This window comes from Pseudophryne corroboree, chromosome 1 (assembly GCF_028390025.1).
Source record: "Pseudophryne corroboree isolate aPseCor3 chromosome 1, aPseCor3.hap2, whole genome shotgun sequence".
In the NCBI taxonomy this organism is placed as follows: Eukaryota; Metazoa; Chordata; class Amphibia; order Anura; family Myobatrachidae; genus Pseudophryne; species Pseudophryne corroboree.
In genome coordinates this window covers 398465854-398490186 of record NC_086444.1, presented here as the reverse complement: position 1 = coordinate 398490186, position 24333 = coordinate 398465854, and the positions used below count along the sequence as shown (strand labels likewise).

Below are 24333 nucleotides of genomic sequence, written 5' to 3'. Positions count from 1 at the left end.
AGTCTCCGAGGCTGGGGAGCAGTCTTTCAGGGAGAAAACTTCCAGGGACGTTGGTCACATCAGGAAGCCTGCCTTCACATAAACGTGCTGGAGCTAAGAGCCATTTACAACGGCCTTCAACAAGCGGTACATCTTCTTCAAGATCGTCCCGTGCAGATCCAGGCGGACAATGTAACAGCAGTCGCATACATAAACAGGCAGGGCAGAACGAAAAGCAGAGCGGCAATGGCAGAGGCAACAAAAATCCTCCGCTGGGCAGAAAAACATCTACAAGCTCTGTCGACAATATTCATTCTGGGAGTAGACAACTGGGAAGCAGACTTCCTCAGCAGACACGATCTCCATCCAGGAGAGTGGGGCCTCCACCAAGAAGTCTTTGCAGAGGTGACAAGTCTTTGGGGAGTTCCTCAAATAGACATGATGGTGTCTTGTCTCAACAAGAAGCTTCAGAGATACTGTTCCAGGTCGAGAGACCCTCAAGCAGTAGCAGTGGATGCACTGGTGACCCAGTGGGTTTTTCCGTCAGTATATGTCTTCCCTCCACTTCTGCTGATCCCAAAAGTACTCAGGATCATAAGAAAAACAAGGGTTCGAGCAATCTTCATTGCCCCAGACTGGCCAAGCAGGGCTTGGTACCCAGATCTTCAGCAGTTGCTCATAGAAGATCCTCGGCCTCTTCCTCCTCGAGAGGACCTGCTGCAGCAGGGGCCGTGCGTGTACCAAGACTTATCGCGGCTACGTTTGATGGCATGGCTGTTGAGCGCCGTATCCTAGTCAGGAAGGGTATTCCCGAGGAGGTCATCCCCACCCTTATTCAGGCCAGAAAGGGAGTAACGTCAAAACATTACCACTGTATTTGGAGAAAATATGTATCTTGGTGTGAATCCAAGAAAGCTCCTACGGAAGAGTTTCACTTGGGACGTTTTCTCCATTTTTTGCAGGATGGTGTGTAGGCGGGCCTCCGATTGGGATCAATCAAGGTCCAGATTTCGGCCTTGTCAGTGTTCTTTCAGAAACAATTGGCCTCTCTTCCAGAGGTTCAGACCTTTGTGAAAGTGGTTCTGCACATCCAGCCTCCATTAGTGCCTCCAGTGGCACCATGGGACCTTAACGTGGTATTGCAGTTCCTTCAATCGGATTAGTTTGAGCCTCTACAAAAGATAGAGTTGAAGTTTCTCACTTGGAAAGTGGTGATGCTTTTGGCTTTGGCATCCGCAAGGCGTGTGTCTGAATTGGGGGCCTTGTCTCACAAGAGCCCTTACCTGATTTTCCATAAAGATAGGGCAGAGGTGCGGACTCGCCAACGTTTTCTTCCAAAGGTGGTTTCTGCTTTTCACATAAATCAACCTATTGTGGTGCCAGTAGTTACTGACACATTCACTGATTCAAAGTCTCTAGATGTGGTTAGAGCTTTGAAAATCCATGTTGCTAGAACAGCTCGTATACGGAAAACAGAGGCTCTGTTTGTCCTGCATGATCACAACAAGATTGGCTGTCCTGCTTTTAAGCAGACTATTGCACGTTGGATTAGAAATACGATTCAGCAAGCTCATACTACAGCTGGATTGCCGTTACCGACGTCGGTAAAGGCCCACTCCACTAGGAAGGTGGGCTCATCCTGGGCGGCTGCCCGGGGGGGTCTCGGCATTACAACTTTGCCGAGCAGCTACTTGGTCAGGGTCAAACACCTTAACTAAGTTCTACAAGTTTGACACCTTGGCCGATGAGGACCTAAAGTTTGGTCAATCGGTGCTGCAGGGTCATCCGCACTCTCCCACCCGTACTGGAGCTTTGGTATAGATCCCATGGTCTTGATGTCGTCCCCAGCATCCTCTAGGACATATGAGAAAATAGGATTTTGATAACCTACCAGTAAATCCTTTTCTCCTAGTCCGTAGAGGATGCTGGGCGCCCGTCCCAGTGCGTTCTTTACCTGCAGTTTAGTTATTACAGTTACACAAGTTGTGTTATCTTGGTTTCAGCATGTTGCTGCAATTAGTTCATGCCTGTTGGCATGTGTTATGTTGAATGCCATGTGTGCGGCATGGTTGAGGGTGTGAGTTGGTAGATATCTCACCACTAGTTAAGTAATTCCTTTCCTTGAAATGTCAGTCTCCCTGGGCACAGTTCCTACAACTGAGGTCTGGAGGAGGGGCATATAGGGAGGAGCCAGTTCACACCCAATGAAAAGTCTTTAGAGTGCCCATGTCTCCTGCGGATCCCGTCTATACCCCATGGTCTTGATGTCGTCCCCAGCATCCTCTACGGACTAGGAGAAAAGGATTTACCGGTAGGTTATCAAAATCCTATTATTACTCTTTATGCAAGTTCAGCATATCACACAGTGCTGTTATTCATTCACATCATCCAACCCATTTAGCGCACACACACCAGCATGTCTTAAATCTTGTGAGCAAGGTAAACTGTACATGCGTAGGACATACAAACGCCACCAACAACAGAACACATCAAACACTTTATTTTACTTTCATAAACCAATTGAGTTTATTGTTTAAAGGACATTCTAAACATCTTTATCAGAAATTCTTATGTACCTTTAACGTAATTGTGTAACTTACTATTGCATGTTAATAGCATTATCTCCCACACAAATATTGCATTATTTTTACTTTCCAGTGGTACATGGTTATACATGTGAGAGCCCTATTTTCATATGCACACTTTGTGGTCGTTGTATGTATGTATGTATGTATGTATGCATGCAGAGAGAGAGCGATGAAATGCAAAGCAGTCTGAGGATGCATCATTTGTCTATTGGGCATTACTAGCAAGCTGCTTCCCCTGTCGGCCTCCGCATTGCAATAATAAACACCTCTGCACTGCCATACCAAGATATAACTCTAATGGGCCCTACACACATACCGATCCGCCGCCGAGCTGCCCGACGGCGGATACGGCCGACCCGGCGGCGGGGCGGTGAAGTTTCTTCACTCCCCCCGTCACCCGGCTCCATAGCAATGCATGCTATTATGTACAATCTCATCCATATTGGCCTGCATGCATAAGCGACGGGGCACCAACGATTAACGAGTGCGGGGCCGTGCATCATTAATCATTGGTGCCTACACACAGAACGATATGAACGAGTCCTCGTTCATTTATGAATGAGAACGTTCATATCGTTCTGTTTTATCTGCCAGTGTGTAGGGCCCATTATTTACAAATGCAGGTTTTTGGGAGGTTTTGTACATGTTAGGCCAGTGGTGGCTAACCTTGACACTCCAGCTGTTGTTGACCTACACATCCCAGCATGCCCTGCATCAGCTTTAGCATGGCCAAATAGCAAACCTGTAGCAGGGCATGTTGGGATGTGTAGTTCAACAACAGCTGGAGTGTCCAGGTTAGCCATCACTGTGTTAGGTAATGTTATAAACATCTTAGGAGATTTGCTCTCCAGAAGGAAGTCTCCCTCCAGGTCTTGTGTTATTTAAAATGCAATGGTTTTCAACAAACATAATATTAGGAAGGTGATCTTGGTGTGTGCCAGTGAGGCAGTGTCTGTCTCTGCAACACGAAGTGCTGCAAGTCCAGATTAGCACTCTTGTGAGAAAACAGCCTTGATCTGAATGCAGTGCTGAATCTGAGTACTAGTATTGGCACTGGATCTGTTATTACATTGCTGTCAGAATAAAGAGATCTGAGCATAGGAATTTTCCCAGGCTTCTAGGGCGCTGCATTAACTGGGCTAGCATTAGGTTTTATTAAGTGCTGCCTGTCAAGGTCTTAAATAGAGCTCTCAGCTAACAGAAGTATATAATTTGTGTTAAGAATATTCCACACCAACTCCACTGCATAATATGAACACATCCAAAGCATTTCCCTTAGCTTCTAGCATGTTTCATTCCTCATAGTATTTCTTGTATGAGCAGAACCTGGTCTCCCATTGTCACCACTTCACTGTTTTGAAGCACCTTGGAGGGGGATGCAACCATGTGACCGCCGCTCAGGATCCCGACTGTCACCATGCCGACGCCAGCAGACAGAATGCCATCCCACAGGGACTATTCCCACTCGTGGGACTATTCTTACTTGTGGGTGTCCACAACACCCATAGTGTACGAATAGAACCTGTGGTGAGTACAGGGGGCTTTAGCAGAGTCTCACAGGACCTGACGCTACAAGAGGGGCATTTAGCACAACTGCAGCAAACCTGTATGAGAACAAATCTGTACATTTGCATGTAGCTGTTGTACACTGCTTTTATACATTGTTTTTGAATAACCATCCCTCTCTTAAAAAGACTGTACATTAATTGTATTTTCCTCCATAAATGTAGGCTATGTAAATAGTATGTGTGTCAGCTTATCATCACCCTCCGTCATCTTCAGTCTTTGAAGAGCTGTGGAAGGACCAATGGGACTACATAAATCTCTTTACTCATTAATGCTTATTTATCCACATCTAGGTATTTATAAACCAGCCATGATAATTTATCATTACATTTTTTTTTATTTTTTTTTTCGATACAGTAAAAGATGAGGAAAAATACTAAATATTACAAAATGGCATGAAGATGCAGACCGCATCAATAAAGCATTTACCTTTCTCCACTTTTAGATAAAAGAGTATGAGAAGCTGGATTCAGAGGAGGACCGTCTTTGCAGAAGTCGAGAAATTTATGATACAAATATAATGAAAGAGTTACTATCTTGTTCACATGTAAGTATTCTCCTTCATCTCTCAGGCCGCCTGCTGAAAGCTTCATTTTGGTCTCCAGGCATTTGGGGAATTAGGTAGTGAGCGAGAAGGGATGTCGGCACATTTTTTTTAAAAATTCATCCTCCTTTGGTGTTAGAAATACTATGACACCTTATTTGCTTTTTTATCTGTTGGCACAGTGGGCTGGATTGCTTTTGTCACCTTTTTTAATGGGGTAAACAGCCACTTAGTGTACATAATACAGTACCAGCAATGCTCCCATCTAGTACATTAATTGTAGAGTATGGTCTCTTGCACCTGCTGCAAAAGAATTCACACAGTACTTTATTTTGGTCTGCTTTCACCTTTAACAGTTTTACAACTGTCTTTACCTGGTATGAAATAATGGTCTATTAGGTCCGAGGGGTGTTGTTCTAAAGATGAATTGATCTTGTATAAGTCATAAAATATATGGTTCTGTAGCATGATAGGCGATATAAGACCTATTATCCTAAATCTGAGCTGCTATATATATGTTACTGGTAATTATGTATAATAATTTTGTTAGCTATTATTTATGTAGCACCAGCATATTCCATTGTGGTTTATATTTGGGAACAAACTGTAATAAATCAAGACTGAATAATAACAGAAAAAGAGGTAAGAGGGCCTTGCACGCATGCTTACAGTCTATAGGAAAACAGGCACCGATACACAAGGATACACTGGCGTATCTATAATGTGTGTAGTGCACACTGGCCCCTAAGTCCAGAGGGGGCCCCCACCACACCCTGTAGTGCTCAGACTCTACAGCTCTGCCAGCAAAGAGGAGGGGGCCTGAACGCAGGAGGCAGCACACGGTCCTCCTCTTCTCTTAAAGCGCCCCTGCAAGGATAGGTGCTACATATTGTATAATGGTCCTGCCAGATTGCAGAGGCTTTTGGTGGTTGTGTGATCCAGTCACACAGCAGTTTTGTCCTGCAGTCAGCAAGATGTGAAAGTGTAGACAGAGAAAATATGTTAAGTTATTTGTGGACTTAACAGGGGGAATGTAATTGGTTTGCAGGCCTTCCTTATAATGTTAAGTAATAGAGGTAAAGTTTTTATAGCAGAGAAGACATTTCTGCACCTAACCTCTTGTTAATAGGACTGCTAGGGGCTCAAGCTCAGAACATGCGACCCCATGGGCTAGCATAACTAAACTCGGAACACTATCCACATGGACATCTATTGGGAATAGTAACCTGTGGCGATCAGAGCACGCCACCAAGCCCGAAACTAGCCCGGGTTTTGCGTTTTAATGTTCTGAACAAGTCTAATGATATTCTGAAGCAATTTAGTTATGCTAATCAGGCGGTCCATGTTCTGACCATGAACCACTACTAAGACATTGGTAGTCATTCCGAGTTGCTCGCAGCCAGCAACTTTTTGCTGCTGCTGCGATCAACTAGTCCACGCCTATGTGGGAGTGTATTTTAGCTTAGCAGGGCTGCGATCGCTTGTGCAGCCCTGCTAAGCTAAAAGAATTTCAAGCAAAAGTAGGCTAGCCCTGGACATACTTACCCTGTGCGATGGATCCAGCGATGCTGGAGCCGGCTTTGACGTCAGACATCCACCCTCCGTTCTCCTGGACACGCCTGTGTTTTCTTCTCCACTCCCCGAAAACGGTCTCCAACGGTCCGGATCCGCCCAGGTACACCTTCTTTCTTTCAATCTTCTTTGCGGTCGGCTCTGCAACCGGTTCCTTCGTAGGACGCGACGTAACCCGGCGACCCCTGTCGCCGGGCAGCGTCGCACACGCGCATTCCGGACCCATTTGCACTGCAGCGACAAACCGCTGCATGCGAACGGGTCGGAATGACCCTCATTGTCAGTGCATCAGTGCTTAAAACGGAGGATAGTACTGCACTGAATGGTCACGTAAAATGTCAAACCGCTTAACTCATAAATGCTTTGGGAGTTGTGTACAAATTTATGAATGTTTGTTTTCATACTGGTAATGGATTTAATCATTCTGAGAGGAAGTATGCTTAGGAAAGAAATTATTATTTAGACACTCAAATACCATTTGGTGTGTATTTAGACGCCAGCATCGATTGCACCATAGTAACGTGCACAAGCCCCTACGCTAGGTGCAAATTCTATGTATGAGTATGTCCTCCAGTATGAGCAGTGAAGTGATTTTGTACGCCCCACTTCCGGTGACACGCCCATAAGATGCTGCATTTCTGTGCATCTGATTAGCCGCCTCCCAGTCACTGTCCAGAAATGATCAATGCATTTCTAATGTGACTGTGCGCATGACTCACCACTGCAATTCTGCACTGACAGTCAGTATGTGGAAACACATGCACAGTATAGAAACATCACTCAACTACAAATTCTTTGTATTTATTTAGTAAAATGGATAAAGTAATTATTCTGACCAGGAAGCACTGTCACATACCACCCCTGTCCACAATACTTTCTAGTCTTAGGACAAGGTGTTTGGCACCCAAAGCAATGACATGCTCCCAAACACGCAAATCTCTCTAGACCTCCACACATAAACATGACATGGTTTGCATGCTTTTTGTGCATCATTGATTGGGGTTAATATATTTTACTACTTTCTATTCACCTGACGTCTTTTTTTTTTTCTCCTATTTTTTTGGAGTAAACTTTTTATTAGATATAGAATAGACAGAATACAAGTACAGGATTTTCAATTATTATTCAGAGGTATGTAAAGACATATGGAAGCGACCAAATACGTATAATAGAATTACATATCATGAAAATGTATTGGATGATATTCTTTAACATGAGCTGGAAATGATACGTAGAATTACTACGTATAGTCAGATAACAGGAATGAAAACAGTCTTACTTATGCGAATATGTATGATGATGAATCATCCGAACTGCGTATAGATGATTTAAATCAAATGCAATACGATTGATATAATATAAATTGATAGCAGGTAGGCGCTCATAACCACTGACTGAACTTTTTCTGAGAGTCTCCACCCAATATCACCAACAGCGGTAATTATAATGATTATATATGTATCAATTGCTCATAGCACTTTGGGACTTCCAGGGAATCTCTATATTCATGCAATCTGTACACCTGTAGAGCTGTCACACACTTTTGCTATTCAGCTCATTTGAGATTCAAATGTTTTAACATTTTTCCATTGTTGTTGTTATATTACATGATATTATATGATATTAAATATTGTGTTTTTACTAAGGTTGTCTCTGTGGTTTTGAGCGCCTACCTGATATCAATTTATATTAGTGGCTATTTTGAGGAGGTTGGCTGCCCCCTCACCAGGTGGCTGCTGATCCACAGGTGTCAATCTACACTGCCCCGCACGGTGCCAACAAACCTTTTAGTTTTTTCTACGATTGATGTAATACCTGAAGAAATCCTGTAGTAATTCAGAAGTATAATACTAATAACATTTATATAAAACTAAAAAGGGGGTTTGGGATAAAAGACATAACAAGGGGTTATACATGAGGAATGAGGTATAAGGTCGCAGATTATCAACAGATTTTAAAGTGGTACAAAGCTAATATATAAGTATAGAAATATAAGGTATAGGTAGTGGATTCAAAAAATTTTTATACAGTATCTGGGGTAGAGGCATCTAAGCGTTCTATGTATCATCCCCATTTGTTATAGAAGTTTACCACTCTTATATTAATATCTGGTATAGTAGATTTCCTATCAAAATATATTAATTGTAGAATTTTATGCCTCAGTTCCATTGTGGTAGGAGCTGAATTTCCCATCCAGTGGATAATTATCTACAGCGCCGCTGCTCTCCCCCATCTCCCCTGTCTCTCTGCCTCTCCCCGTCCCCGCATCACAGCCGCCGCTCACGGCAGCGTCCAAGGTCTCGCTTGCTGGAGCCGGGTGGACGCTGCTGTGGGGGGTGGCAGTGACATACTCCGGCGCTGCTCTCCCCGTCTAGCTGCCTGCGGCTCTCCCCGTCTCTGCTCCTGCATCTCACTTTTACTTTTTTTAAAGTCGAATTGAGATGATCGAAAAGGGGGCCAAAACCTGTCGGATCTACCAAGAAGAGAGAATGGTAAAAGTTTCCAACAAACCATTTATTTTTGAAATGAGCGGAGTGAAATTATCTGAGAGAGAGGGGGTAATATGAATTCCCAGATATTTGTTGTGATTGGTATTAAATTTAAACATAGTTTAGCTCTGGTAACAAGCAAAAACAAGAATTAACTCAGTCTGTAAAATTTCAGATTTATCAACATTGATCCTATAGCTGGAATCATAACCAAAAGAAGATATAATGTCCATAATATGTGGTATTGAGGTTACCGGATCCGAAATAAATAGGAGCATGTCATCAGCAAACATAGCGACTTTCAGCTCAATATTATTCACTGAGATTCCATGACATAGAGGTGGCTCTTAAGGTTATAGTTAGGGTTTCAATTGCAATGGCAAATAGAAGTGGAGAAAGTGGATAGGGAATGGAGAGGAGAGAAAACCATTGCATGAAATTTGCGAGAGGGGATTAGTATATAACGTTTTTAGAATAGATACAAATTGTTGTGAAAATCCAAACCTGGTTAAGGTATTAAATAGGTGCGACCAATGGACTAAATCAGAAGCTTTTTGGGCATCAAGGAATAAAATTACACTTGGGAGGCATTGGGTAAAGACTTAATCGGGTTTGGGGAGGACTTTGATTATTGCAGAATTAAAATACAAAGGTATAGAGTTGTTTGCGAGAATATAATTAAATACAGAAACTAGTGTGTCTTCTATTTTCGGTCAAAGAAGTTTATAAAAATCTCCACCCAGCCTATCCAGACCTTGGGCCTTAACAGATTTTAGAGATTTAATAGCAAATGTTACGGTACCTCTTCTAATGTGATTGGCTCTTTTAAAGAATGCATGGAAAGCAGGTCACTGACATTTGATGATCTGGCGTAGTCATCACATTTAATGACAAAATTCAAAGCCGGTATAAAATTTAATTGCTGTCTTTTCATCCCTATCCTGATTTGTACTTGAGGCCCCAACTGTCTCCCCTCAACTTATTGTTGATGTACCCATTAAAATGATGCTTCAATTAATGATGCAGCTGAAAGATGTAGGAAAGGATACAGAATGTATTATGATTGCTTGTTAATCTTGCTCATATTAAGGTTTCAGTCCTCAAATAGAGTGTATATAGATGTAAAAATATTGTTGTGTTTTTTGTTTTTTTTAATTACAGTCCATATTATGGTGGTTGCTATATAATGCCGAAATGCATGCTCTAGGGACTTGTATAAGTGGACAGATAGGATCAGCTCTGCATTTCACAGTCTGCCCTTGGGATTTAATTGCAGATCTGAACAATTACCTTACAATTTGTAATTGTGACTGGTTTTCTGCCTGATAAACAGTTTGTGAAATGTCAAATACAAACAAGATTGTGTTGCTATTGTTAACAATTGTATGAAGAACATATTTCATGTGGTGTAGCATTTTACCTACAGTATCTTATAAAGGAACAACTGAATAAAAATGTAAATTTCTGCAGCAGGGTACATTTGTTTCCACAGGGAAACATCGGGGTGTAGAGTGGATCTTGATCTAGAGGCAGCAACAGGCTAAATATTTAGGCTGTCCCAGTATGCATTAGGGCCTCCTCTATAACCCCACCTCCAGGTACTGCGAGCTCGGTTTCGAGTTTGTGCCTGCAGCAGCAGGTCACCTAACAGGAGGGCTGCACTGGGCAGCCCTGAAAAAGCTTTTCTAGGAAGACGTCTTCTCTGGGCTTTCAGCGCTGTTTGTCAGGGTTACACTTCAGCGCTGCAGCTCCATCACCTCCCAAGCGGCGTCGCAAACTCCCGCGGCTCAGTTCCCTGGTACTTACGGAGGAGACAACCCGGCATAGTCACAGAGTCGCAGACTGCTCTCCTGGTTCGCGTGGCTGCTACGGGGAGGAGGTAAGAGGGTCCCCCAGGCAGGACCCGCCATTAAATCGAATTCCGACCACGACCTAGGGAGATGGGTCGCGGCGCTGGCGTGGACAATGTCACCGACTAGGGACCCCACTAGACCACCAGGGCGTCTGAGTACGGGTCGGGTTTACTAACAACCCATTTGATAAAGCTCACTAGTACCTGGGGTGGAAGTCCAGCATAGAGGAACCAGCGCTTGCCTGTAGCCCCTCCCCCGGCCCAGGGTGCCATTTCCCACCCTGGAGCTACCTCACTCTCCCTCATTCCCTCACAGAGACACTGGGTGCTATTTTACAGCATAGCAGCAGCAGCTGGTCTCTGGGATTGCAGAGCAAAGTCTCCCATGTAAAGCCGCCTGTATACAGAGCTGTGACTTTACATTTGCTTGAGTATCCTAAATGTCTTGACACAGACAGCATTAGTTGAGAAAAAGTATACTGTTTACAGAATATAATGTACAAGTATTCTGATATATCCTCCGGTCACGGACCGCACTGTGATATATATACATATGTATAATAAATACAGTGCAGCTTTATTGTGATAATAATTTCTGCATTGCCTGTGACTGTGTGCCTGTATCTGCTGTGTGGTTTCACTCTGTGTTTCCCAGATATAACTGTCACTATGCTCTGTACTCTTAAGGGCTATGGTGCGTCTGGGTCCGCTAATATAGTGCGACACTATTATCCAATACGTATATTCTACTGTGTTTCAGTCACATAATACCGGATTTTTCGCAGGTATTGTACTTTGTCTGGCTTTATCGTACTAAGGGGGTAATTCAGAGTTGATTGCAGCAGCAAATTTGTGACCAGTTGGGCAAAACCATGTGCACTGCAGGGGGGGCAGATATAACGTGTAGAGAGAGTTAGATTTGCAGCCGCTATGATGGCTTTTATCCCCACTACTAGTCCTTCTGAACAGAAGGTAAAAGGTACCACTTTTCGTTTCATTCGGCCTCAAGGGAAAGCAAAAGTTCAGGTAATCTTGTGCTCCCAAAACCACAAAGTCCAGGGCAAAACAATCCTGGGCAGCCCGTCAGACTGCTTCAAAACATAACAAGCTTGCTGCATGATGGGGCGGGCCTTCCCCCTGGGGGATCCCAGGGTGGGAGGCCGACTTCTACAGTTGCCCAGGTCTAGTTAAAGACCACTTCAGATGCAGGGGTACTGGAAGTTGTCTCTCATGGGTACGCTGTCTCGTTCAAGAGATGTCCCCCTCGCCAGTTTTGCACTACGGCCCTCCTTTCTCTGACGTCCTAGTGGATGCTGGGAACTCCGTAAGGACCATGGGGAACAGCGGGCTCCGAAGGAGGCTGGGCACTCTAGAAAGATTTATGACTACCTGGTGTGCACTGGCTCCTCCCACTATGACCCTCCTCCAAGCCTCAGTTAGATTTTGTGCCCGGCCGAGGTTGGATGCACACTAGGGGCTCTCCTGAGCCTTTAGAAAGAAAGTATAGAAATTAGGTTTTTTATTTTCAGTGAGACCTGCTGGCAACAGGCTCACTGCAGCGATGGACTAAGGGGAGAAGAAGCGAACCTGCCTGCTTGCAGCCAGCTTGGGCTTCTTGGGCTACTGGACACCATTAGCTCCAGAGGGATCGACCGCAGGCCCAGCCTTGGTGTTCGGTCCCGGAGCCGCGCCGCCGTCCCCCTTACAGAGCCAGAAGCAAGAAGAGGTCTGGAAAATCGGCGGCAGAAGACATCAGTCTTCACCAAGGTAGCGCACAGCACTGCAGCTGTGCGCCATTGCTCCTCACACACACTTCACACTCCGGTCACTGAGGGTGCAGGGCGCTGGGGCGCCCTGAGAAGCAATAATAACACCTTGGCTGGCAAAAAATACCACAATATATAGCCCCAGAGGCTATATATGTGGAAAATACCCCTGCCAGAATATAGGAAAAAGCGGGAGAATAGTCCGCGGAAAAGGGGCGGAGCTATCTCCTTCAGCACACTGGCGCCATTTTTCCCTCACAGCTCCGCTGGAAGGAAGCTCCCTGGCTCTCCCCTGCAGTCTACACTACAGAAAAGGGTTAAAAAGAGAGGGGGGGCACTAAATTTAGGCGCAGTATACATTTATATAGAAAAAGCAGCTATAGGGGACATAACTCAGTTAGTCCCTGCATTATATAGCGCTCTGGTGTGTGCTGGCATACTCTCACTCTGTCCCCCCAAAGGGCTTTTGTGGGTCCTGTCCTCTGTTGGAGCATTCCCTGTGTGTGTGCGGTGTGTCGGTACGGCTGTGTCGACATGTTTGATGAGGATAATGGTGTGGAGACGGAGCAGATGCCTTTAGGAGGGATGTCACCCCCTGCGGGGCAGACACCTGAGTGGATGAGCTTATGGAAAGAAATGAGTGCACGTATAGACTCCTTACATAAGAAATTTGACGACATGCCAAATGTGGGACAGCCGACTTCTCAGCTCGTGCCTGTCCAGGCGTCTCAAAGGTCATCAGGGGCTCTGAAACGCCCGCTACCTCAGACCGCAGACCCAGATGTCGACACTGATACTGACACCAGTGTCGACGACGATGAGTCTAACCTGATGCCCACTAAGGCCATTCACTGCATGATTGAGGCAATGAAAGAGGTGTTACACATTTCTGATATAAATACAGGTACCACTAAAAAGGGTATTATGTTTGGGGAGAAAAAACTACCCTTAGTTTCTCTATCGTCCTAGTGGATGCTGGGGTTCCTGAAAGGACCATGGGGAATAGCGGCTCCGCAGGAGACAGGGCACAAAAGTAAAGCTTTAGGATCAGGTGGTGTGCACTGGCTCCTCCCCCTATGACCCTCCTCCAAGCCAGTTAGATTTTTGTGCCCGGCCGAGAAGGGTGCAATCTAGGTGGCTCTCCTAAAGAGCTGCTTAGAGAAAGTTTAGCTTAGGTTTTTTATTTTACAGTGAGTCCTGCTGGCAACAGGATCACTGCAACGAGGGACTTAGGGGAGAAGAAGTGAACTCACCTGCGTGCAGGATGGATTGGCTTCTTGGCTACTGGACATCAGCTCCAGAGGGACGATCACAGGTACAGCCTGGATGGTCACCGGAGCCTCGCCGCCGGCCCCCTTGCAGATGCTGAAACATGAAGAGGTCCAGAATCGGCGGCAGAAGACTCCTCAGTCTTCTAAAGGTAGCGCACAGCACTGCAGCTGTGCGCCATTTTCCTCTCAGCACACTTCACACGGCAGTCACTGAGGGTGCAGGGCGCTGGGAGGGGAGCGCCCTGGGAGGCAAATGAAAACCTATTTGGCTAAAAAATACCTCACATATAGCCTCCGGGGCTATATGGAGATATTTAACCCCTGCCAGAATACACTAAAGAGCGGGAGACGAGCCCGCCGGAAAAGGGGCGGGGCCTATCTCCTCAGCACACAGCGCCATTTTCCTTACACAGCTCCGCTGGTCAGGACGGCTCCCAGGTCTCTCCCCTGCACTGCACTACAGAAACAGGGTAAAACAAGAGAGGGGGGGCAAAATAGTGGCAAAAATTATATTATAAAAGCAGCTATACAGGGAGCACTTATTATAAGGCTATCCCTGTCATATATAGCGCTTTTGGTGTGTGCTGGCAAACTCTCCCTCTGTCTCCCCAAAGGGCTAGTGGGGTCCTGTCTTCGTTAAGAGCATTCCCTGTGTGTCTGCTGTGTGTCGGTACGTGTGTGTCGACATGTATGAGGACGATATTGGTGTGGAGGCGGAGCAATTGCCAAATATGGGGATGTCACCTCCTAGGGGGTCGACACCAGAATGGATGCCTTTATTTATGGAATTACGGGATAGTGTCAACACGCTAAAGCAGTCGTTTGTCGACATGAGACGGCCGGACAATCAGTTAGTGCCTGTCCAGGCGCCTCAAACACCGTCAGGGGCTGTAAAACGCCCTTTGCCTCAGTCGGTCGACACAGACCCAGACACAGGCACTGATTCCAGTGGCGACGGTGACGAATCAACCGTATTATCCAGTAGGGCCACACGTTATATGATTTTGGCAATGAAGGAGGCGTTACATTTAGCTGATACTACTGGTACCACTAAACAGGGTATTATGTGGGGTGTGAAAAAACTACCTATAGTTTTTCCTGAATCAGAAGAACTAAATGATGTATGTGATGAAGCGTGGGTTACCCCCGATAAAAAGATGCTAATTTCAAAGAAGTTATTAGCTTTATACCCTTTCCCGTCAGAGGTTAGGGCGCGCTGGGAAACACCTCCTAGGGTGGATAAGGCGCTCACACGCTTATCTAAACAAGTGGCGTTACCCTCTCCTGAGACGGCCGCACTTAAAGATCCAACAGATAGGAGGATGGAAAATATCCAAAAAAGTATATACACACATACAGGTGTTATACTACGACCAGCTATAGCGTCAGCCTGGATGTGCAGTGCTGGAGTAGTTTGGTCAGAGTCCCTGATTGAAAATATTGATACCCTGGATAGGGACAATGTTTTACTGTCTTTAGAGCAAATAAAGGATGCATTTCTTTATATGCGTGATGCACAGAGGGATATCTGCACACTGGCATCACGGGTAAGTGCTATGTCCATTTCGGCCAGAAGAAGTTTATGGACGCGACAGTGGTCAGGCGATGCGGACTCAAAACGGCATATGGAAGTTTTGCCGTATAAAGGGGAGGAGTTATTTGGAGTCGGTCTATCAGATTTGGTGGCCACGGCTACAGCCGGGAAATCCACCTTTTTACCTCAAGCTACTCCCCAACAGAAAAAGTCACCGACTTTTCAACCGCAGTCCTTTCGTTCCTTTAAAAACAAGAGAGCAAAGGGATATTCATATCTGCCACGAGGCAGAGGAAGGGGGAAGAGACACCAACAGGCAGCTCCTTCCCAGGAACAGAAGCCCTCCCCCGCTTCTACAAAAGCCTCAGCATGACGCTGGGGCTTCTCAAGCGGACTCGGGGGCGGTGGGCGGTCGTCTCAAGCATTTCAGCGCGCAGTGGGCTCACTCGCAGGTAGATCCCTGGATCCTGCAGATAATATCTCAGGGGTACAGGTTGGAACTAGAGACAGATCCGCCTCGCCGTTTCCTGAAGTCTGCTTTACCAACGTCCCCCTCCGAAAGGGAGACGGTTTTGGAAGCCATTCACAAGCTGTACTCTCAGCAGGTGATAGTCAAGGTACCTCTTCTACAACAGGGAAAGGGGTATTATTCCACTCTATTTGTGGTACCGAAGCCGGACGGCTCGGTAAGACCTATTCTAAATCTGAAGTCCTTGAACCTGTACATAAAGAAGTTCAAGTTCAAAATGGAGTCACTCAGAGCAGTGATAGCGAACCTGGAAGAAGGGGACTTTATGGTGTCCTTGGACATCAAGGATGCGTACCTCCACGTTCCAATTTACCCCTCACACCAGGGGTACCTCAGGTTCGTTGTACAAAACTGTCACTATCAGTTTCAGACGCTGCCGTTCGGATTGTCCACGGCACCTCGGGTCTTTACAAAGGTAATGGCCGAGATGATGATTCTTCTTCGAAGAAAAGGCGTATTAATTATCCCATACTTGGACGATCTCCTAATAAGGGCAAGGTCCAGAGAACAGCTAGAGAGGGGATTAGCACTGTCTCAAGAAGTGCTAAAACAACACGGCTGGATTCTGAATATTCCAAAATCCCAGTTAATGCCGACAACTCGTCTGCTGTTCCTAGGGATGATTCTGGACACGGTTCAGAAAAAGGTTTTTCTCCCGGAGGAAAAAGCCAAGGAGTTGTCCGAGCTTGTCAGGAACCTCCTAAAACCAGGAAAGGTGTCTGTACATCAATGCACAAGAGTCCTGGGAAAAATGGTGGCTTCTTACGAAGCAATTCCATTCGGCAGATTCCATGCACGAATTTTCCAGAGGGATCTGTTAGACAAATGGTCAGGGTCGCATCTTCAGATGCACCAGCGGATAACCCTGTCTCCAAGGACAAGGGTATCTCTTCTGTGGTGGTTGCAGAGTGCTCATCTATTGGAGGACCGCAGATTCGGCATACAGGATTGGATCCTGGTGACCACGGACGCCAGCCTGAGAGGCTGGGGAGCAGTCACACAAGGAAGAAACTTCCAGGGAGTGTGGACGAGCCTGGAAACGTCTCTTCACATAAACATTCTGGAACTAAGAGCAATCTACAATGCTCTAAGCCAGGCAGAACCTCTGCTTCAAGGAAAACCGGTGTTGATCCAGTCGGACAACATCACGGCAGTCGCCCATGTGAACAGACAGGGCGGCACAAGAAGCAGGAGTGCAATGGCAGAAGCTGCAAGGATTCTTCGCTGGGCAGAGAATCATGTGATAGCACTGTCAGCAGTGTTCATCCCGGGAGTGGACAACTGGGAAGCAGACTTCCTCAGCAGACACGACCTTCACCCGGGAGAGTGGGGACTTCATCCGGAAGTCTTCCACATGCTGGTAACCCGTTGGGAAAGACCAATGGTGGACATGATGGCGTCTCGCCTCAACAAAAAACTGGACAGGTATTGCGCCAGGTCAAGAGATCCGCAGGCAATAGCTGTGGACGCGCTGGTAACGCCTTGGGTGTACCAGTCGGTGTATGTGTTTCCTCCTCTGCCTCTCATACCAAAAGTATTGAGAATTATACGGCAAAGAGGCGTAAGAACGATACTAGTGGTTCCGGATTGGCCAAGAAGGACTTGGTACCCGGAACTTCAAGAGATGATCACGGAAGATCCGTGGCCTCTACCTCTAAGGAGGGACTTGCTTCAGCAGGGTCCCTGTCTGTTTCAAGACTTACCGCGGCTGCGTTTGACGGCATGGCGGTTGAACGCCGGATCCTAAAGGAAAAAGGCATGCCGGAAGAAGTCATTCCTACTTTGATTAAAGCAAGGAAGGAAGTAACCGTGCAACACTATCACCGCATTTGGCGAAGATATGTTGCGTGGTGCGAGGATCGGAGTGCTCCGACGGAGGAATTTCAACTGGGTCGATTCCTACATTTCCTGCAATCAGGATTGTCTATGGGTCTCAAATTGGGATCTATTAAGGTTCAAATTTCGGCCCTGTCGATTTTCTTTCAAAAAGAATTGGCTTCAGTTCCTGAAGTCCAGACTTTTGTTAAGGGAGTGCTGCATATACAGCCTCCTGTGGTGCCTCCAGTGGCACCGTGGGATCTCAATGTGGTTTTGGAATTTCTAAAATCTCATTGGTTTGAACCACTAAAAAAGGTGGATTTAAAATATCTCACATGGAAAGTGACCATGTTACTAGCCCTGGCTTCGGCCAGGAGAGTGTCAGAACTGGCAGCTTTATCTTACAAAAGCCCATATCTGATTTTCCATTCGGACAGGGCAGAACTGCGGACTCGTCCGCATTTTCTCCCTAAGGTGGTGTCAGCATTTCATCTGAACCAGCCTATTGTAGTGCCTGCGGCTACAAGTGACTTGGAGGACTCCAAGTTACTGGACGTTGTCAGAGCATTAAAAATATATATTGCAAGGACAGCTGGAGTCAGAAAATCTGACTCGTTGTTTATATTGTATGCACCCAACAAGATGGGTGCTCCTGCGTCTAAGCAGACGATTGCTCGTTGGATCTGTAGCACAATCCAACTTGCACATTCTGTGGCAGGCCTGCCACCGCCTAAATCTGTAAAGGCCCACTCCACAAGGAAGGTGGGCTCATCTTGGGCGGCTGCCCGAGGGGTCTCGGCATTACAACTTTGCCGAGCAGCTACGTGGTCAGGGGAGAACACGTTTGTAAAATTTTACAAATTTGATACTCTGGCTAAGGAGGACCTGGAGTTCTCTCATTCGGTGCTGCAGAGTCATCCGCACTCTCCCGCCCGTTTGGGAGCTTTGGTATAATCCCCATGGTCCTTTCAGGAACCCCAGCATCCACTAGGACGATAGAGAAAATAAGAATTTACTTACCGATAATTCTATTTCTCGGAGTCCGTAGTGGATGCTGGGCGCCCATCCCAAGTGCGGATTATCTGCAATAATTGTACATAGTTATTGTTAACTAATTCGGGTTATTGTTAAGAAGCCATCTTTCAGAGGCTCCTCTGTTATCATACTGTTAACTGGTTTTGATCACAAGTTGTACGGTGTGATTGGTGTGGCTGGTATGAGTCTTACCCGGGATTCAAAATTCCTCCCTTATTGTGTACGCTCGTCCGGGCACAGTACCTAACTGGCTTGGAGGAGGGTCATAGGGGGAGGAGCCAGTGCACACCACCTGATCGGAAAGCTTTACTTTTGTGCCCTGTCTCCTGCGGAGCCGCTATTCCCCATGGTCCTTTCAGGAACCCCAGCATCCACTACGGACTCCGAGAAATAGAATTATCGGTAAGTAAATTCTTATTTTTTCCCCCATCAGATGAATTAAATGAAGTGTGTGAAGAAGCGTGGGCTTTCCCTGATAAAAAATTGGTAATTTCTAAGAAGGTACTAATGGCGTTCCCTTTCCCGCCAGAGGATATGTCACGTTGGGAAACACCTCCTAGGGTGGATAAAGCGCTCACACGTTTGTCTAAAAAGGTGGCACTACCGTCTCCGGATACGGCCGCCCTCAAGGAACCTGCTGATAGAAAGCAGGAGGCGATCCTGAAGTCTGTATACACACACTCAGGCATTATACTTAGGCCAGCTATTGCGTCAGTATGGATGTGCAGTGCTGCCGCCGCGTGGTCAGATAAACCGTCAGAAAATATTGACACCCTAGACAGAGACACGATCCTGCTAACCATAGACCATATCAAAGACTCAGTCTTATATATGAGAGATGCACAGAGGGAAATCTGCCGGCTGGCATCTAAAGTAAGTGCATTGTCCATTTCTGCTAGGAGAGGCTTATGGACTCGCCAGTGGACAGGAGATGCAGATTCTAAAAGGCACATGGAAGTTTTGCCTTATAAGGGTGAGGAATTATTTGGGGATGGTCTCTCGGACCTAGTTTCCACAGCAACGTCTGGGAAGTCAGCATTTTTACCCCATGTCCCCTCACAGCCTAAGAAGGTGCCGTTTTATCAGGTTCAGTCCTTTCGGACCCAGAAAAACAAACGTGGAAAATGCGGGTCTTTTCTGTCCAGAGGCAGAGGTAGGGGAAAAAGGCTGCAACAAACAGCAGGTTCCCAGGAGCAAAAGTCCTCCCCCGCTTCTTCTTCCAAGTCCGCCGCATGACGGTGGGGCTCCACAGGCGGAGCCAGGTACGGTGGGGGGCCGCCTCAAGAATTTCAGCGATCAGTGGGCTCGCTCACAAGTGGATCCCTGGATCCTTCAAATAGTATCTCAGGGGTACAAACTGGAATTCGAGGCGTCTCCACCCCACCGGTTCCTAAAATCTGCCTTGCCGATTGCTCCCTCAGACAGGGAGGCGGTGCTAGCGGCAATTCACAAGCTGTATCCCAGCAGGTGATAATCAAGGTACCCCTACTTCAACAAGGCCGGGGTTACTATTCCACACTATTTGTGGTGCTGAAACCGGACGGTTCGGTGAGACCCATTTTAAATTTGAAATCCTTGAACACATACATAAAAAAATTCAAGTTCAAGATGGAATCGCTCAGGGCGGTTATTGCAAGCCTGGACGAGGGGGATTACATGGTATCCCTGGACATCAAGGATGCTTACTTGCATGTCCCCATTTACCATCCTCACCAGGAGTACCTCAGATTTGTGGTACAGGATTGCCATTACCAATTCCAGACGCTGCCGTTTGGACTGTCCACGGCACCGAGGGTATTTACCAAGGTTATGGCGGAAATGATGATACTCCTTCGAAAAAAGGGAGTTTTAATTATCCCGTACTTGGACGATCTCCTAATAAAGGCGAGATCCAAGGAACGGTTGTTGGTGGGAGTAGCACTATCTCAGGAAGTGCTGCACCAGCACGGCTGGATTCTGAATATCCCAAAGTCACAGCTGGTTCCGACGACACGGCTACTGTTCCTGGGTATGATTCTGGATACAGTCCAGAAAAAAGTTTCTCCCGGAGGAGAAAGCCAGGGAGTTGTCATCTCTAGTCAGAGACCTCCTGAAACCAAAACAGGTGTCGGTGCATCACTGCATGCGGGTCCTGGGAAAGATGGTAGCTTCTTACGAAGCAATTCCCTTCGGCAGGTTCCATGCCAGAATCTTTCAGTGGGACCTATTGGACAAATGGTCCGCATCGCATCTTCAGATGCATCGCTTAATAACCCTGTCTCCAAGAACCAGGGTGTCTCTACTGTGGTGGCTGCAAAGTGCCCATCTTCTAGAGGGCCGCAGGTTCGGCATACAGGACTGGGTCCTGGTGACCACGGATGCCAGCCTTCGAGGCTGGGGGGCAGTCACACGGGGAAGAAACTTCCAAGGACTATGGTCGAGTCAGGAGACTTCCCTTCACATAAATATTCTGGAACTAAGGGCCATTTACAATGCCCTAAGTCAAGCAAAATCCCTGCTCCTACACCAGCCGGTGCTGATCCAGTCAGACAACATCACGGCAGTCGCCCATGTAAATCGACAGGGAGGCACAAGAAGCAGGATGGCAATGGCAGAAGCCACAAGAATTCTCAGATGGGCGGAGAATCATGTACTAGCACTGTTAGCGGTGTTCATTCCGGGAGTGGACGGCTGGGAAGCAGACTTCCTCAGCAGACACGACCTCCACCCGGGAGAGTGGGGACTTCATCCAGAAGTCTTCCAGATGCTGGTAAACCGTTGGGAAAAACCACAGGTAGACATGATGGCGTCCCGCCTCAACAAAAAGTTAAAAAGATATTGCGCCAGGTCAAGGGACCCTCAGGCGATAGCTGTGGACGCTCTAGTGACACCGTGGGTGTACCAGTCGGTTTATGTGTTCCCTCCTCTGCCTCTCATACCAAAGGTATTGAGAATAATAAGAAAGCAAGGAGTAAACACAATTCTCGTGGTTCCGGATTGGCCAAGACGAGCGTGGTACCCGGAACTTCAAGAGATGATCTCAGAGGACCCGTGGCCTCTGCCGCTCAGACAGGACCTGCTACAGCAGGGGCCCTGTCTGTTCCAAGACTTACCGCGGCTGCGTTTGACGGCATGGCGGTTGAACGCCGGATCCTGAAGGAAAAGGGTATTCCGGAAGAAGTCATTCCTACGCTTATTAAAGCCAGGAAAGATGTTACGGAAAATCATTATCACCGCATATGGCGGAAATATGTTGCATGGTGCAAGGCCAAAAAGGCCCCAACAGAGGAATTTCAACTAGGTCGATTTCTGCATTTCCTGCAAGCAGGAGTGAATATGGGCCTAAAACTAGGCTCCATTAAAGTACAGATCTCGGCTCTGTCGATTTTCTTTCAAAAAGAACTAGCTTCAGTACCTGAAGTTCAGACATTTGTGAAAGGAGTGCTGCATATTCAGCCCCCGTTTGTGCCTCCTGTGGCACCTTGGGATCTCAACGTGGTGTTGAGTTTCTTAAAATCACATTGGTTTGAGCCACTAAAAACCGTGGATCTAAAATATCTCACGTGGAAAGTGGTCATGTTATTGGCCTTGGCTTCAGCCAGGCGAGTGTCAGAATTGGCGGCTTTATCATGTAAAAGCCCTTATCTGATTTTCCATATGGATAGGGCAGAATTGAGGACTCGTCCCCAGTTTCTCCCTAAGGTGGTGTCAGCGTTTCACCTGAACCAGCCTATTGTGGTGCCTGCGGCTACTAGGGATTTGGAGGACTCCAAGTTGCTAGACGTTGTCAGGGCCCTGAAAATATATGTTTCCAGGACGGCTGGAGTCAGAAAATCTGACTCGCTGTTTATCCTGTATGCACCCAACAAGCTGGGTGCTCCTGCTTCTAAGCAGACTATTGCTCGCTGGATTTGTAGTACAATTCAGCTTGCACATTCTGTGGCAGGCCTGCCACAGCCAAAATCTGTAAATGCCCATTCCACAAGGAAGGTGGGCTCATCTTGGGCGGCTGCCCGAGGGGTCTCGGCTTTACAACTTTGCCGAGCAGCTACTTGGTCAGGGGCAAACACGTTTGCAAAATTCTACAAATTTGATACCCTGGCTGAGGAGGACCTGGAGTTCTCTCATTCGGTGCTGCAGAGTCATCCGCACTCTCCCGCCCGTTTGGGAGCTTTGGTATAATCCCCATGGTCCTTACGGAGTTCCCAGCATCCACTAGGACGTCAGAGAAAATAAGAATTTACTCACCGGTAATTCTATTTCTCGTAGTCCGTAGTGGATGCTGGGCGCCCATCCCAAGTGCGGATTGTCTGCAATACTTGTAAATAGTTATTGCTAACTAAAGGGTTATTGTTGAGCCATCTGTTGAGAGGCTCAGTTGTTTTCATACTGTCAAACTGGATATAGTATCACGAGTTGTACGGTGTGATTGGTGTGGCTGGTATGAGTCTTACCCGGGATTTAAAATCCTTCCTTATTATGTCAGCTCGTCCGGGCACAGTGTCCTAACTGAGGCTTGGAGGAGGGTCATAGTGGGAGGAGCCAGTGCACACCAGGTAGTCATAAATCTTTCTAGAGTGCCCAGCCTCCTTCGGAGCCCGCTGTTCCCCATGGTCCTTACGGAGTTCCCAGCATCCACTACGGACTACGAGAAATAGAATTACCGGTGAGTAAATTCTTATTTTCGGATACGTTAAAGGTGCAAACTCTACAAACTGTAGTGAGTTCCCTCCTGAGTACAGGAGTGATTGTGCCGGTACCTCAGCTTCAGAGAGGCAGAGGTTATTACTCGACTCTGTTTCTGATGCCGAAACTCAATGGGTCCTTCCGGCCTATGCTAAATCTCAAGTCTTTGGACAAGTTTGTGAGAATGGAAACACTGCGCTCCATTGTACTGGCTATGGAACCCGGAGAGTATATGGTATCCCTGGATATATGGGATGCATATCTGCATAATCTTATTGCCATGTCGCATCAGCAGTTGCTATTTGCAACCTTCACTACCAATTCCAGGCTCTGCCATTTGGACTGGCTATGGCTACTCGGATCTTCACTAAGATCATGGCCATGATGATGGCCCACCTTCGTCTCCAGGGAGTCAGCATCCTGCCGTACCTAGACGACCTGCTGGCAAATTCCCACAAAGTCCTCCTCAGTCATCTGCAACTGACGGTAACCTTCCTGCAAACCCACGGGTAGCTTATCAATTGGAAGTCCTCACTGGTCCCAGCTCAGAGCATCGTGCACCTGGGGGCACTCCTGGACATACACAGTCAGAGACTGTTTCTGTCTCCAGAAAAAGTCCTGAAGGTTCTGCTTCCTTCGTCGCCCCAGAGTGTCTATACACTTGGCGATGCAAGTACTTGGCCTGATTGTGTCGGCCTTCGACATGGTACAGTACGCTCAATTTTATTCCCGCCCACTACAGAGGTTAATCCTTTTCAAGTGGGACGGTCTGCCTCATCGGATCAGATCTCACATGATCTCTTTGACTCCGGAGGTTTGTCTGTCGCTGACCTGGTGGCTCCAGGACCAGCAGTTGAGCAGGGCCATCCATTCTGGGTCCCCGACTGGGTCCTGCTGACAACAGACGACAGTCTGAGGGAATGGGTAGCGGTATTGGACCTTTTCAAGGTCATTGGACCAAGGAGCAATAACTCCTTCCAATAAATATTCTGGAGCTGAGGGCAGTGTTTAATGCATTATCTCTCGCCCTGCCTCTAGTACAGAACAGGCCTGTTCAAGTACGATCAGACAACTCCACCACAGTGGCATATATAAACCACCAAGGCGGCACTCGAAGCCGCATGG

At 46.9% G+C, this 24333-nt stretch overlaps 1 protein-coding gene across 4 annotated transcripts in view; it reads left to right on the top strand.

The window, feature by feature from the left end:
* Positions 1 to 24333, top strand: part of GRK3 (G protein-coupled receptor kinase 3) — a 556585-nt gene that overhangs the window by 441698 nt on the left and 90554 nt on the right. For all 4 annotated transcript variants that reach the window (XM_063913215.1, XM_063913214.1, XM_063913217.1 and 1 more), the window contains exon 4: positions 4579 to 4680. In XM_063913215.1, the coding sequence (XP_063769285.1) occupies positions 4579 to 4680 (102 nt within the window). The remainder of the gene's footprint in view (positions 1 to 4578; positions 4681 to 24333) is intronic.